This window comes from Salmo salar, chromosome 06 (genome assembly GCF_965601325.2).
Source record: "Salmo salar chromosome 06, fSalSal1, whole genome shotgun sequence".
Taxonomy (NCBI): Eukaryota; Metazoa; Chordata; class Actinopteri; order Salmoniformes; family Salmonidae; genus Salmo; species Salmo salar.
In genome coordinates, this window is record NC_138296.1 from 48,235,045 (window position 1) to 48,249,942 (window position 14,898).

A 14,898-nucleotide genomic window follows, 5' to 3' on the forward strand; every position below is an offset into this window, starting at 1 on the left:
CTAAAATGTATTAAATTGTTTTTTCCCCTTCGTCAATCTACACACAATACCCCATAATGACTAAGCAAAAGCAGGTTTTTAGAATTTTTGGGGGGGAAATATGTAAATAAGGTATTTTTTGTATTATTTTTTACATTTTTATCTAAAGACGTGTTTTCGCTTTGTCATTATGGGGTATTGTGTGTAGATTGATGCGGGGAAACAATAATTGTATCCATTTTAGAATAAGGCTGTAACTTAACAAAATGTGGAAAAGGGAAGAGGTCTGAATACTTTCCGACTGCACTGTAAAAATGTAATACAATTAATTGTATTGGTCACATACACATAGTTAGCAGATATTGCGACTGTAGCGAAATGCTTGTGCTTCTTGTTCTGACAGTGCAACAATATCTAACATGTAATCTAACAATTCCACAACAACTACCTAAAACATAGTATATACATATGAGATGAGTAATGCAAGATATGTAAACATTATTAAAGTGGCATTATTAAAGTGACTAGTGATCCATTTATTAAAGTGGCCAATAATTTCAAGTCTGTATGTAGGCAGTAAGGGACCTCCCTGGTCTTTGTAGTTAAATCTGTGCTTGAAATTCAGTACTTGACTGAGGGACCTTACATATGTTGTATGTATGGGGGAAGGAGGAAGGTGTAGACATTCAAAAATCATGTCAACCACTATTATTTCACACAGAGTGAGTGTGATCAAATAACGTATTATGTGATTTGTATTAAAATTAAATCTATTTCAATCCAACTTTGTAAATAAAAAACATGAGCTGGCACACTCCCAGAAAAAAATATTTTATGTAGAGGTGCTGACTAACGGCGAATAAACTATAAGCTATAAAATAAAGAGAGTCGCACAGTCCATATATAAACTCCCAGTCATTTATTGGGAAAAACGTTGTAACACAACGTTCCAGTTGTGTTGGGCAGGGCAGAGGTGTAGGTGTAGGAGCTTGATGCTCTCTCTGCAACTGCTTGAAGACGACGGAAAGGAATTCGGGATCTGGAACCCAAGATGACTGCCCTTGATTGGCTGACCCCAAGGTGTGTTAATAAGGCACCTGGCCCCTAGCAAACAATTTACAGAGTTTGTCTCAGAGAGGGCTGTGAGATGGTGTGCCAAGAGTCACCGGCAGGTAATTCTGTAGCACCATTTGTACAGTCGAAATGTGTATGGTGGTGATGGCTTGGGTCAGTTCCATTGAGTGTCTTGTTTTAATAATATGGATTTAGTTTGATGTTTCTATGATAATCCATGGAAAAGCTATAGCAGATAAGAGATTTAAATGCAATTTATGTGATCAATTATTTCTATAAAATGAATACTTTATTTTTGTGCAAATCAAAGGCTGTAGAAGTAGGCCAGATGGTTTTAGAATAATGTGCACTTGTTTTGATGTTTATATAACGAGGTTTCCATCCAACCACTTCATGCGGATGAATTACCTGATGACTGAAAAAAGTCACGACACGGCTGATGAAAATAGGATATGCCGGTACAATTTGATAAATGCAGACTGACAATTTGTTCTTTCGACAGGGTGGATTTTTTTGTGTGTCGTAAAGTTAATTATGCGAAAATTGCGGTGGAAACGCCTTTATGCGCAAATATTGACATAATAGCCATCATATCCAAGTAAACTTGGAGTCACGCGATGGTATGTTGTGTGGTCTTCCCACTACGACTCGGGAAACCATGCAGTTTATTAGGCTACAGTACTTAAATAAATTAAGATGAACTTCAGTTAAAAGGTTATAATTGTTTTAAAATACAAAATAAACAATTGAATTGGTGGAATTAACCACGTCACTGGGAAACTCAAGGGCCCTTATAGTGATCGCACTTTCATCCCAGTAAAAATATATATTATATATCCTTCGTAGTAATCAGAGAGGAAATTGACATTGTCAACGTTTAAATAGGCGAACGGTGAATGTCTGATATAAAACGTACTTTACCTCGGGGAATCACCGTTACAACTGGAGTTTGAGTGATAACCTAGAACGGACCCTCTTTCTATGAAGCTGAGTGGTGTCTATGGCAACCACATTGGCGAGAGTAACCACGCCTTTTGAGTACCCTCCTTCCGGCGTCTACACTAGTTAAATCCCTCTGCCTGAAACCCGTCTGTCAGTAATATTTTGAGGCGTGTTAGAGGTGTAGAAGCAGTTTAGTTACTTAGCTAGTTATTAAACGACTTGTATTAGCCAGCAAACATGGCTAAAGTCAACAGTGGTACCTCCAGTTGTAGAGTCATGGTAATGGCTGGTAAATACTTGACGAACCCCTCACCGGGGCTTGTCCCGGGCACATGTCACCAGCGAATGTTAAAACTTCAGCGACGCTTGGCGAGTTCAAAGGCGGCCGGCCAGGGAGGCAAAACCCCGGCTTTGGCCCAGCAAGAGTTCCCTAACTCTTTCTCAGCCGCTGACCGCTACGTTCTGCCAAACCGCACATTAATTTATCGGGATGTGAAAGCGTTTCTCAATGAAATTGGTGGAGACCCTCGAGAAGCTCGGTACTGGTTGACCCAATTTCAGAGAGCCAGTTTGGCACAAGCGCCAGCATTTGCAGTGCTCGAGGTAAGTGGCTACCAAGCTAGGCTAATGCCAGCGTAACTTGCATTTTTTTTTGTAGGGGAACAATGAATGAAATGTCAAACGGAATAGTTCGTTCGTTACCAAGTGATTGAAGCGAACTAATAATTGCTGTGTACAGCTGTCAGAGAATCTTTATAGCTAGCTACTGCCTGGTACCAGTCCAACAAGCTTGGCTAAATAGCTCATGATAACCTATCCAATTGCGTATTCTAATTATGCTAACTGTTACTAGTAGCGTGTGGCTCATAGGCAAATATTATCTCCTCCGTTTAACGTTCTGCACAATGCTCGTGTGCTACACACAAACCTTAAACAATAGTCGCTAACAAAACTCGCTGGAGCTGCATAGCTTTATGGGCAGGAGTGTAGCGCTTGCATCTAATTCTTGACATTGTGAGGTGACTGTAGATCAAGAACAGGATAGGTTCACCAGTCAGCCACTTTTAGAGCAGGCGTGGCCAACCCTCCTGAAGAGTTACTAGGTGTGCTGCTTGCAGGCTTTTGTTATAGCCCTGCTTGAACACCTTATTCTAATCAGCCACTCATCAGGACCTTGATTACTTTATCAGGTGTGTTAGAGTATATCTGGAATATGACTGCGCATCGGGGCTGCTTGCTACTGGACATTCTGCCGACAATAAACAAATTGCCTCCCCTACTAGAATAGTCCCAGTGAGCAAAATTATGTTTAAAATATGTTTTTTCCAGATGTTGAAATCAGGTTCATTTTCAGATCTGAATGAAAGTTTAAAATATGTAATTTATATCAGCTACCCAACTTTATCAGGAGGAGTTATTCAGAGTCTATTTGCAATGTGTTTACACAGCTGGAAATGCAGAAGTATTTTATTTTTCACTATGATCAGCTTGTAAAAAATGTAAGGTTACAAACTTGAAGCCACTGATCATGACAATTTAGCCCACTGGATGCAACTCCTGGATAGCAGTTGTGAGTAGCCGGGAGTTTTTCCTAGCCACCGTACTTCTACATCTGCATTGCTTGCTGTTTGGGGTTTTAGGCTGGGTTTCTGTACAGCACTTTGTGACATCTGCTGATGTAAAAAGGGCTTTATAAAACCATTTGGTTGATTTGTTGATTCCATAGTGTCCATTTTACTTTGACCTGTCCTGTTTTTAGGATATGTCAGAGCATTTTTTTTATTTGATTGGGTGCCATTTAGGTTAGGCTATTTGATCGGAGAAACCTGTATTATGTAAAAAGTTTCCATCTCATTACATTGTCATACATTTTTATCTCCAGCCTGTAGGCTACAGAAAAGGCCACATACTCTTTCTACCACAGGCTATATCTGTTTGGGGTAGTTTGAGAGCCGGATTATTATTATAAATATTTCATAAAAGACAAGCAAACGCTTGGTAATCCTTCCGTGGGAAGATGGCAGACAATGAAGAAAGAGGAGCATATTCTGGGTAAATATGAAGTGGGGGGATTGCACAAGCCTTCTGGAAGATCTGGTGAAGGAGAAGATGGCAGATCAGGAGGAAATTGGATTTTGTTTTGAGGGAATATGGCATTGAGGATCGCACAGAAGTTTTGCTAGAGAAGGAAAGTGAACATGAAGAGAGTGAGGGTGAATTAATTGTGGTGGCAGGCGCAGTGATGACCACCGAGAAGAAGCTGAGTGTAGAGGGAAGCAGTGTGGTGAGGGAGGTTGGTGTCAAGTGCGAAAAGAGGGATACGGGCTCTAGTAGCTCAGCGATGAAACCTGACGAGAGTATGGATGTAGTACCTGCAGTGAGGACTGCAGAGTTTGTGCGTCATCCCTAGGATGAAAAAGATGATTCTGGCCTAGTGGGAGTGAGATTTGTGGAGAGAATGGATCATTGCATTTTGGCTGATCCATATGTGGTGTCAGGTTGGGTAGAGAAGAGGTTGGGGACTGTTGAGTTGGTGAGATTAACTGAGTGGACTAGTGGTGATTTGTGTTTCTTCAGGGAGCGGGTGCTGCGGATCACGCGATTTAGGGACACGAAATGTAACTTGTTTGCTCTCCAGAGCAGGGTGCTGTTGAAAGGAGTGATAACGGGGAGGCATTAAGTGTTAAGGGGGATCAGTTGAAATGGAAGATTCCTGTTCTCTGCGATGCCAGCCGTTTGGTGCCACGCAGATCCGGAGGAGAGCATGGGGAAACGGAGAAGACTCAGTCTTGCTGAGTTTTGATGCAGAGTCTTTGCCAGATAAGGTCAAGTTAGGAAGTGTAAGATATCCCGTGAGAGATTCTGTTCTGAAAATACTACAGTGTTTTAGGTGTGAAATTTATGGGCATGTTGCAGCAGTGTGTAGGAGAGAGATTCCTTGACGTGAGAAGTGTGCAGGAGGACTGTGAAGTATCGTTGGAGAAAGTGGTTAGTTGTGGGGGTGCCCATGGGGTTGGAGATCGGAGGTGTCCGGTGAGGTTGAGGTTACCATGGTCATAGTAGTACAGAAAGTGTCATATGCAGAAGTAGTAGGGGAAGATGGTTACAGGGTGAGGGATACTGAGAGGATTCCTGTGAGTAAGCAGAGACCAATAGAGAGATGGGAATAATATGTGCTTCAGTAAGGTGGGTTTCTTAGCATTCATAGCCACGATTGTCAATTGTACTGCAGAAATGGATTGGAATTCACAGAAAATAAAGATTGAGGCGGCAGAGAAATACTTGGGATTGCGAAGATTTACCTTTTCCCATATTTTTTTATTACCGTATCAAGAATGTAATGTAGATAGGCTGTGAATGGCTTCACACACCAGTACAGTAGGTGGCGGTGTATGCGCCTAAAAGTTGGATGCGATCCGCCACTCCAAATCCGAAAGAAGAAGAAACTCAATGGTTGGCCCCTTAAGTTTTAATAAATTATTGATATGTAGCACTTGTTCACTGTCATTTGAATCTATCTTCATGTCAGGTGGACAAATCTGTATTCGAGAGCCGAGAGATGCTGCAGAGTCTGGCGTTTGGGCTCTCGTTTCTGCAGCGGATGGACATGAAGCCAGTGGTGGTGATGGGACTGTCACGGCCTGAGGATGACGACGCCCCAGACGGGTTTACTTCCAACTCCAGGGCTGATATCATTCAGCGGTGCCAGACCCTAACAGAGGTCCTACAGCACCACTCAGCCAGTGTCATACCTTTCTTCAGTGCAGAGGCCTTGCTGCTGGTGCAGGATCCACCCCAAGGAAGCAGGTCTCCCCTACCACACTTACTCTATCCTCCTTTGCATTACGATATTACTCGTTTGTTTTGTCTTCTTTTTAAGAGGAATAACGGCCCTATGTGTTGTCAGTGCAGGGTCCTCCATTGCAGTGGACAAAGGCCTGCTCCAGTGGAGCCTGGACTGCGGGGCCATCCCCCTAGTGTGCCCTGTGGGGCGGGACATCACGGGCCGCTCGATGGCCCTGGACTCGGTGGATGTCACGGCCGCCATCTCCAAAGTCCTGCAGCCACTCAAAGTCATGTTCCTCAACAGCTGGGGAGGCCTCCGCAATCAGAGTCACAAGGTGGGTTGATTTTGGGGTTATTTTGGGGGGGTTGGGTGGCAGATTGCTAGAGGTTAAGTATTTTCTCAATGCATGTGCGTTCATGGTACTTGACCTACATTATGTAGTTAAGGAGCTTGTCGCTGTCATCTTTGCTCTTTGAAGGTAGGCTCATCAGACTTTTCACAGAAGATAATTCTGTACATTTCCTGTACATTAGAAGCAGTGGGCTATTTACTGCCAATCAAAGAAGAGGCCTAACACCTGCCTGCTCTCCAGTATAGGACTACAGGGAACTGCCAAAATAAAGGAAACACCAACATAGTGTTTTAATAGGACATTGGGCCATCACGAACACCAGAACATCTTCAATGCGCCTTGGCATAGATTGTACAAGTGTCTGGAACTCTATTGGAGGGATACATGAGAAATCCATAATTTGGTGTTTTGTTGATGGTGGTGGAAAACACTGTCTCAGGTGCCGCTCCAGAATCTCCCATAAGTGTTCAATTGGGTTGAGATCTGCTGACTGAGACGGCCATGGCATATGGTTTACATCATTTTCATGCTCATCAAACAATTGTGACCACTCGTGCCCTGTGGATGGGGGCATTGTCATCCTGGAAGAGGCCACTCCCATCAGGATAGAAGTGATCACCATAGGTTGAAGGTGATCACGCAGAAGGCCTGGCTGTGTATTTATTGGTGTTTACCTTACCCTCTAAGGGGATGAGAGGACCTAAACCATGCCAGGAAAATGCACCCCAATCCATAACCGAGCCGCCAGAATCTTCATTTACTCAAGTGTTTCCTTTATATTGTCAGTTACCTGTATATCACAAGTATTATTTGTTTTCAACTCATGTCGTTTTGTTGCTTTCATTTACTTCCTTATCAAGGTTGTTCACCTTGATGTGTTTCTGTCCCACTTTCCTGTCCACATATCAGGTGCTGGATTTAGTGTCTCTGCCCGGTGATCTTCCCAGCCTGTCGGGGGCGCCGTGGCTGAGCTTGGCTGAGCGTCGGAGGGTGGGCACCATCGCCCAGCTCCTGAACCAGCTTCCCTGCGAGTCCTCTGCAGTTATCACCTCTGCCAGCACACTGCTCACAGAGCTGTTCAGCCACAAGGGTGAGGGAGACCTGTATGTGTTTGACCCCCCCCCCCCCCCCCACGTCTAACCGATGCTCTCTACACACTCACTCACACTCTGCACCTGTCATTGCTGCTGTTGATAGCACGTGGGGCTCACCTCTCATGTTGCTGAGCAGAGTTTGGGGCCCCTTAAGGCAGGCATAGGCGTTCTGCAACTTCATTCCTCTGGAGTCAGTTTCTGCTCTCTCCCTTTCTGCTGCTTCCCTTTAATCTCCCAGGGGCTTTTATGTATCAGGCATCTCAGAGTAGGAGGGCTGATCTGGGATCAGGTTTTTCCTGTGCATATAATCGTATTCATTATGCTCCGAGACACTTCATACATACGGCCTCCGGTGTCCCAGTTCTTAATTACTCGCTGAATTGAAGTAAAGAACAGACTCCAGGAGACACTCTGGCCCTCGAGGTGTAGTAGACCACAGGAGGTTGGTGGCACCTTAATTGGGGAGGACGGACTCGTGGTATTGGCTGGAGTGGAATAGTATCAAATACATAGTTTGACGCCGTTCCATTTGCTCCGTTCCGGCCATTATTATGAGCCGTCCTCCCCTCAGCAGCCTCCACTGTAGTAGACTGTATGTCCATGCATGCAGCTCATGTTGTGCATGGCATCTATGTGTATCTGTGACACCTGAAATCCGACCAAGGGTCATGTTAAGGTCCTAGGATGTGTATTTTGAGAAGTGACCTTAGCACAGCAGAGGTTTTAAAGATGCACTCATTGATCTGGGTGGCTCCATTTCTTTATCATACAGCACAGATATGTAATGTGAGTCACTGCATGCAAAGTCTACACGACAGGTAATCAATCCTTCATGGACCTTACTGGTTAGATGTATCCCATTCCGTACACTCAAAGTACTGACACAAGGAAATGACAGACTCCTCAACAGTCCTTGGGTAATTCACTTTTCAAGCAAGTTCACCTTGCATTGTATGGGGCAAGGTGATAGTCATACGCTACTGTGTATGTGTGCTTCCTGAATTTGTGTACACAATTGTTCACTTTCACCCCTTCTGTTTTCATAGGTTCTGGTACTCTGTTCAAAAATGGAGACCCCATTCACAAGTGAGTATTTCAGTCTCTTGTTGTGGAAATTCAGTACTGCGAGAGATTTGGTCATTTCTTCAAACAATCATCTTTATTTAATATCGATTAATTATTGCAATGAGGCTGGTCGACCGAGTAATCTAACCTTTACACAAATGCAGAGTACTATATATAGCTGACACTAACAATGCTCAGCCATGGTTGGTTCAATCCCCTCTCATGCAGACCAAGGAGCATCATAAGCCACTCTGGGTTCATCCTGTTGTTATCTGCACTTGGGTTGTTGTCTTAACCCCTCCCTGGCTTAGTTTCCCAGATGCAAGGATGATTTAGAGATAATGAGGAATTGTTCTAAACTCCTCCTGGCTATCTCGGTTACACCCACCACATCTTGTCTATGTAATGCGGTCTTTAACTCATTTGTCAGCTCAAGCCGTCTCTAATGACCATACGTCCAGATTAGCTGCAGGGAACTAGTGGAGCCCATGAAAACACAGACACTAACAGGACAGTGTTACTATTAGTTAAATATTAATTGTTAACCATTAATATCAAATAAACCAGCTAAATATGTAAGTTCTCTATCATACTCTCTTCTCTGTTAGCTTGCAATTTTGCTTTCAACTTGGATGTGTTATTCACTGTGAGCGGAGCGTCCTAACTTGAGCCATGCATGTTTAACCTGACTATTACGAAAAATCTTCCATTGACATCAGTGCAAGATTTTTGTGTGAAATTTAGGAACAGTTAGGCTACTTGCTCATGACGTTTATTTCTGACATTATATCGCTTAGTTTCCTCATTAAGCCTTTCGTATCGGCACCATAATAATTTCACCTGTTACAGTGATGGCTCTGGAACAATAAGTCTAGGGAGACGAGTGTCTGTTCACACATCACAGGGGGTATTTTCCACTTCTAATCGCACACAGGCTGTGCACAATGTACTCCCTCATGACGAGCCCAATAATAAAACCTAATGAAACATTTACTTTTCGGGGTGAAGATCGTACAATCTTTAAAGGGATGTATTTTTCTCTCGTCAGTGCAGATGGCCGTTGTGCTATCTGATGTGAAACAAGGACATTGGAACAAATACTGCTCCTACAACCACAACTCCTTAACTAAATGTAGAATTAGCAAGTTAAGACTTGCGCAGGAAGAAACAAATCAACTACAGCTTTATAGTGTTTGATAAGATAAATTCTGACTTGAATCTTTTGTGCACTGCATGTGTGCAATTAGGCATGGGGAAAGGTGACTTTTTCCCCGTCAGCCAGTTGTCTTGAATTAATTCTGACTTTGAGACGGGTGATTGTGTGCCTGTCATCCCAAGGGTCTTGTCATAGATAGTTGAGCTTGTCAGGTGTCAGTTAAAAGTGATGCAAAGTTAATCACAACTACTGTGTCCAACTACCGTCTCTCTCTCTCTCTCTCTCCTTTTGTTTGGCCAGGTACAGCACTCTGGATGACATAGACCTAGATCGCCTACTGGCCCTGATAAACAAGTCTTTCGAAAAGAACCTGAGGGAGGATTACATTGAGTCACTCAAAGGCCGCCTCCACTCCATCTACCTCTCTGAAGGGTAGCCACACACACACCACACACACGTCTTCCTGTGTGGCATCCTTTTTTCCTTTCTATGTCTTTTGCTGATCTGTGGCTACATTCTGATTCTCTACCCTTCTCCAGATGTGTAAACTTGTATAAACCGCTCTCATAGATTAACCAAAAAAATGTTGTGAGGAATATGGTGGTGGAAGGAAACTCCCTCCAGCCATGCTTACACTAACCCAATGATTTTCAATGCATGAGGAGGAGTGAACGAGTTCACACTACTGGAGAAGAGTAGGTAAAGAACAGGAACCTAGCCTGTGTCTCAAAGAAACCACAACATGGAATGTTCTATCACCTGCAGGTACAGTGCAGCAGCCATCATCACCAGGGAGCCTCTGAGCAGTGATACACCCTATCTGGACAAGTTTGTGGTGAGCAGCAGCAAGCAGGGCGAGGGCACCAGCCAGATCCTGTGGGAGTGCATCAGGCAGGACCTGGGCAAGCTCTTCTGGAGGTCCCGTGCCACCAACCGCATCAACCCCTGGTGAGAAGAACATGACACTGCACAATGGACACAAGAAACATGACTTTTGGCTGTTTTGGCCCCACATAATGGCTGAAGTATCAGTCAAGTTGAGAGTATCTAGAATATTTGCTCTCCAATTCTGCGGGGCAATTTGTGTAACGTTTTTTTTCACTACAAAAAAAAATGCTTTTTTTTGTTTTGTTTTACTGTGAATTAAAAATAGAAGTCAAGCTCTGTCTTTCGAATGTAGATGTTTTGGATACTAGTTGTCCCTGCCTTAACCAACACCTAGACTCACTGCTGTGTACAGGGTTGTCTCTTTTTTTAGAATTTATTTTTCCTTCCTTTTCTCCACCTATCCTCTCAGGTACTTCAAGCATTGCGATGGAAGCTTTGTCAACGGCAGCTGGATTGTCTTTTGGTTCGGCCTCTCAGACATCAGGGAGTCCTACCAGCTCGTAGAGTATGCCAAACGCGTTCCAGACTCCTTCCACGGTCCGATAATGGGGGGAGCCCCCCAGCAGCCCCCCCCAGGATCCTGAATGAATTCTCCCAACATTCTTCCTCCAAGCCTAAATAAATGGTTGCAAAACATCAAGCTAAAATAAGCAGTTCCTCCCATTGACAAACTATTTTGTGGTAAGTTTGGTGTGGTATTGCTTGGTGGCTTGGAGCAGTAGGTCATTGTTTGTTTTGAGTGCCAGAGAGCATCTTGGGTTAGACTGCGGTGGTTGTATTTGGATCTGGCAGAATTGCAGTAAGCCTGCCTTCAGCACTCTGGCTGCTGAAGGTTTGTTTGGTGGAAAAGGTTGTACATTTTGTCTGGATTCACCCCCCTCATGTAGTTGATTCCACTACTGTGCTTGGGCCAAATCCCAAATTGAGGTACATGCTCATAACTCACACTCTATGTGCACCTTGCATTGATGTCATTGGGGGATATGTGAGTGTTGAAGGCAGATCTCAGGTTATGATTTGGCCCTTAGAAAGCCCTGACGCAAAATCTAATTTAAGAAATATATGATGAGCGATTAATGTATTCAGTAGTTTAGTGGCTTCCCTTTTTCATCTTGGATTTTTTAATTTTTAAAATTTTTTACATTTCAGAAATATGTTTCAAATACAAAGATTTCAAGATGGCGCTTTAAGAGACTTGTGCCAATGTTTACATTTCAAAGGGTATTTCTTCAGTGTATATCCAGCATCCGGTCACTTTCATGCTGCATTAACCACAGTGGTCAATGCCAGTATAATTTTTTTTTTTTTTTTTACACTTGTCTTAACTCTACAACAAATGTGAAGTTTGAATTTTTATGTGACTTTTTTTACTTGAATCTTAACAAGAATTTCAAATGGACTCAATGCTGGTTTTGGAGTTAAGGTAGTCCATTCAAGGACCAAGGTAATATAAAAAAAATGCAGCTAGCCTTTTACATGGCTGACCTCCACTGTTAAATGCACAAAAGATTGCCAATCAAATTAACTGACTTAAAATGGGTATGACTTTAGTCATCTGGGGGACAAAAAACAGTAATTGACTTCATACATTCTGGAGGTTTACAACATGCATATTTTGAACAATAGTTGAAATGTATAAAAATGATATCAGCCATTGTTCAACGTGTCATTTTACATGGAATTAAAGTTGACATTTTGACACACACCTACTGTGGATTCTGTCTGGAATTCTGTGAATGCCTTAAATTCACTGCAACAATCCAATGGACAGGGATGCAAACTAGTCACCTTTCGGGGAAATTCGCCGTTTTGAATCCAAAATAGGGGACCTACGTGATTTGTGTAGATCCGATGAGATTATTTTTTTTGGGGGGGGGCTAAACTGACAACTGAGTGAAGAGCAGATATCTCAACTAGCAAGCAAGTCGCAGCAATGAAGAATTGTGTGCACGCGTTTGAGAAGGGGGGGGGGGGGAGAATTCTGTCAGGGGGGAGATTTTCGGTAACAACGTTCCTCAAGTTATAACGCGTTAGTTGCTTACTGGACCCTGGTAATCTGTGTGAAATGTTAACTAGCTAACAAACTAACCACTGTTAACTAATGTTTTCCCTCTGCAGTATGTGGTTAATTTTCAGAATGAGAGAATTAGGTGAAAAATGAGGCGTTGCTTGTTAAACAAGTGGATTCAGGGATCAAGTGTAGCTGGGCCTGGTTTAAGATGGATGCTACTATAGAGGTGAATGGAACATGACACACTTCCCTATTTCTCACTTTTGCTGGCACATTGTAGAACAGATGTCCACAGGCAGAAACTGTACAAAGTAATAATGTGCAGTGTAGCCCAAAGATATTGTTTTTGTTGTGTGTAATTTGACAAAGTGTGTGTGAGGGGATTATAATTTGTTTTACTCAGTGAACGTTATTTTTGCACACATGTAGCCTTGTGCACTTGATCGATGTCTAGTGGCCACTATAATAGAGCAGAAATAGAATGCCTGTTTGTTTCATTATATTTCTACTTTAAGATGTTTTTTTTTTCCCCAAGTGCAATATTTACAGTTGAAGTCAGAAGTTTACATACACTTAGATTGGAGTAATTAACTTGTTTTTCAACCCCTCCACAAATTTCTTGTTAACAAACTATTGTTTTGGCAAGTCGGTTACGACATCTACTTTGTTCATGATACAAGTAATTTATCCAACAATTGTTTACAGATTATTTCACTTATTCACTGTATCACAATTCCAGTGGGTCAGAGGTTTACATACACTAAGTTGACTGTGCCTTTAAACAGCTTGGAAAATTCTAAAAAATGATGTCATGGCTTCAGAAGCTTCTGATAGGCTAATTCACATAATTAGAGTCAATTGGAGGTGTACCTGTGGATGTATTTCAAGGCTGACCTTCAAACTCAGTGCCTCTGCTTGACATCATGGGAAAATCAAAAGAAATGAGCCAAGACCTCAGAAAAAGAATTGTAGACCTCCACAAGTCTGGTACATCATTGGGAGCAATTTCCAAACACCTGATGGTACCACGTTCATCTGTACAAACAATAGTACGCAAGTATAAACACCATGGGACCACGCAGCTGTCATACCCCTCAGGAAAGAGACGTGTTCTGTCTTCTAGAGATAAACGTACTTTGGTTCGAAAAGTGCAAATCAATCCCAGAACAACAGCAAAGGACCATGTGAAAATGCTGGAGGAAACGGGTACCAAAGTATCTGTATCCACAGTAAAACGAGTCCTATATTGATATAACCTGAAAGGCCGCTCAGCAAGGAAGAAGCCACTGCTCCAAAACTGCCATAAAAAAGACTACGGTTTGCAACTGCACATGGGGACAAAGATCGTACTTTCTGGAGAAATGTCCTCTGGTTTGATGAAACAAAAATAGAACTGTTTGGCCATAATGACCATTGTTATGTTTGGAGGAAAAAGGGGGAGGCAGCATCATGTTGTGGGGGTGCTTTGCTGCAGGAGGGACTGGTGCACTTCACAAAATTGATGGCCTCATGAAGAAGGAAAATGATGTGGATATATTGAAACAACATCTCAAGACATCAGTCAGAAAGTTAAAGCTTGGTCGCAAATGGGTCTTCCAAATGAACAATGACCCCAAGTATACTTCCAAAGTTGTGGCAAAGGTCTTAAGGATGACAAAGTCAAGGAATTGGAGTGGCAATCACAAAGCCCTGACCTCAATCCCATAGAAAATTTGTGGGCAGAACTGAAAAGGCATGTGTGAGCAAGGAGGCCTACAAATCTGACTCAGTTACACCAGCTATGTCAGGAGGATTGGGCTGAAATTCACCCAACTTATTGTGGGAAGCTTGTGGAAGGCTACCAGAAACGTTTGACCCAAGTTAAACAATTTAAAGGCAATGCTACCAAATACTAATAGAGTTTATGTAAACTTCTGACCCACTGGGAATGTGATGAAAGAAATAAAAGCTGAAATAAATAATTCTCTCTACTATTATTCTGACATTTCACATTGTGAAAATAAAGTGGTGATCCTAACTGACCTAAAACAGGGAATTTTTACTAGGATTAAATGTCAGGAATTGTGAAACTGAGCTTAAATTTATTTGTTTAAGGTGTATGTAAACTTCCGACTTCAACTGTATATGTATTCTATTATAAAGGCTGTCATGGCTAACTGCAATATTAGTGTATTGTTTTTTTCTCAAGACTTGAGTGTAATTTGCAGTAAAGTCTAGGCAACAAATAACATTGGATTGCCTTCTATACATTTTTTAGCTGTGAGTTAGGTTCACATGAACCACTTTATTTTACACACAGAGACTGATCATGTAGATCATATTCTTTGTTGTTTAATTAGTTAAAACCTGCATTTCCCTCTAGCAGGGATTTTTAGCATGTTTCAGTGCAACAAACAAAAAAGTATCACCTTTTTGGGCCCTCACCAGTTTGTATCCCTGAATGGAGCACTGAAGGTTGAGTGGGTGTATGGGCATTTTTGTTTGGGGTCTGTTGGTGGGTAAACCAAGCTTTGTTAGTGTGTTTGAAGATTTTGGAGTTAGATAAAAACT

At 42.4% G+C, this 14,898-nt stretch overlaps 1 protein-coding gene across 1 annotated transcript; it reads left to right on the forward strand.

Moving 5' to 3' along the window:
* The first annotated feature begins 2,098 nt into the window (after positions 1 to 2,098).
* On the forward strand, positions 2,099 to 12,042 carry nags (N-acetylglutamate synthase). The gene is made up of 8 exons (XM_014204458.3): positions 2,099 to 2,598; positions 5,525 to 5,802; positions 5,903 to 6,116; positions 7,044 to 7,224; positions 8,275 to 8,314; positions 9,750 to 9,881; positions 10,215 to 10,397; positions 10,747 to 12,042. The coding sequence occupies exons 1-8, from the start codon at positions 2,233 to 2,235 to the stop codon at positions 10,919 to 10,921; spliced, it is 1,569 nt and encodes a 522-aa protein (XP_014059933.1). The 5' UTR covers positions 2,099 to 2,232; the 3' UTR covers positions 10,922 to 12,042.
* Positions 12,043 to 14,898: the final 2,856 nt, after the last annotated feature.

What these genes read in the sequence shown, in the direction of transcription:
- nags (XM_014204458.3), top strand. Translation starts at nt 2,233, where the DNA reads ATGGCTAAAGTCAACAGTGGTACCTCCAGTTGTAGAGTCATGGTAATG. An exon ending in GATCCACCCCAAGGAAGCAG is followed by an intron (nt 5,803 to 5,902) that starts GTCTCCCCTACC and finishes ATGTGTTGTCAG; the next exon opens with TGCAGGGTCCTCCATTGCAG. An exon ending in TCCATCTACCTCTCTGAAGG is followed by an intron (nt 9,882 to 10,214) that starts GTAGCCACACAC and finishes TATCACCTGCAG; the next exon opens with GTACAGTGCAGCAGCCATCA.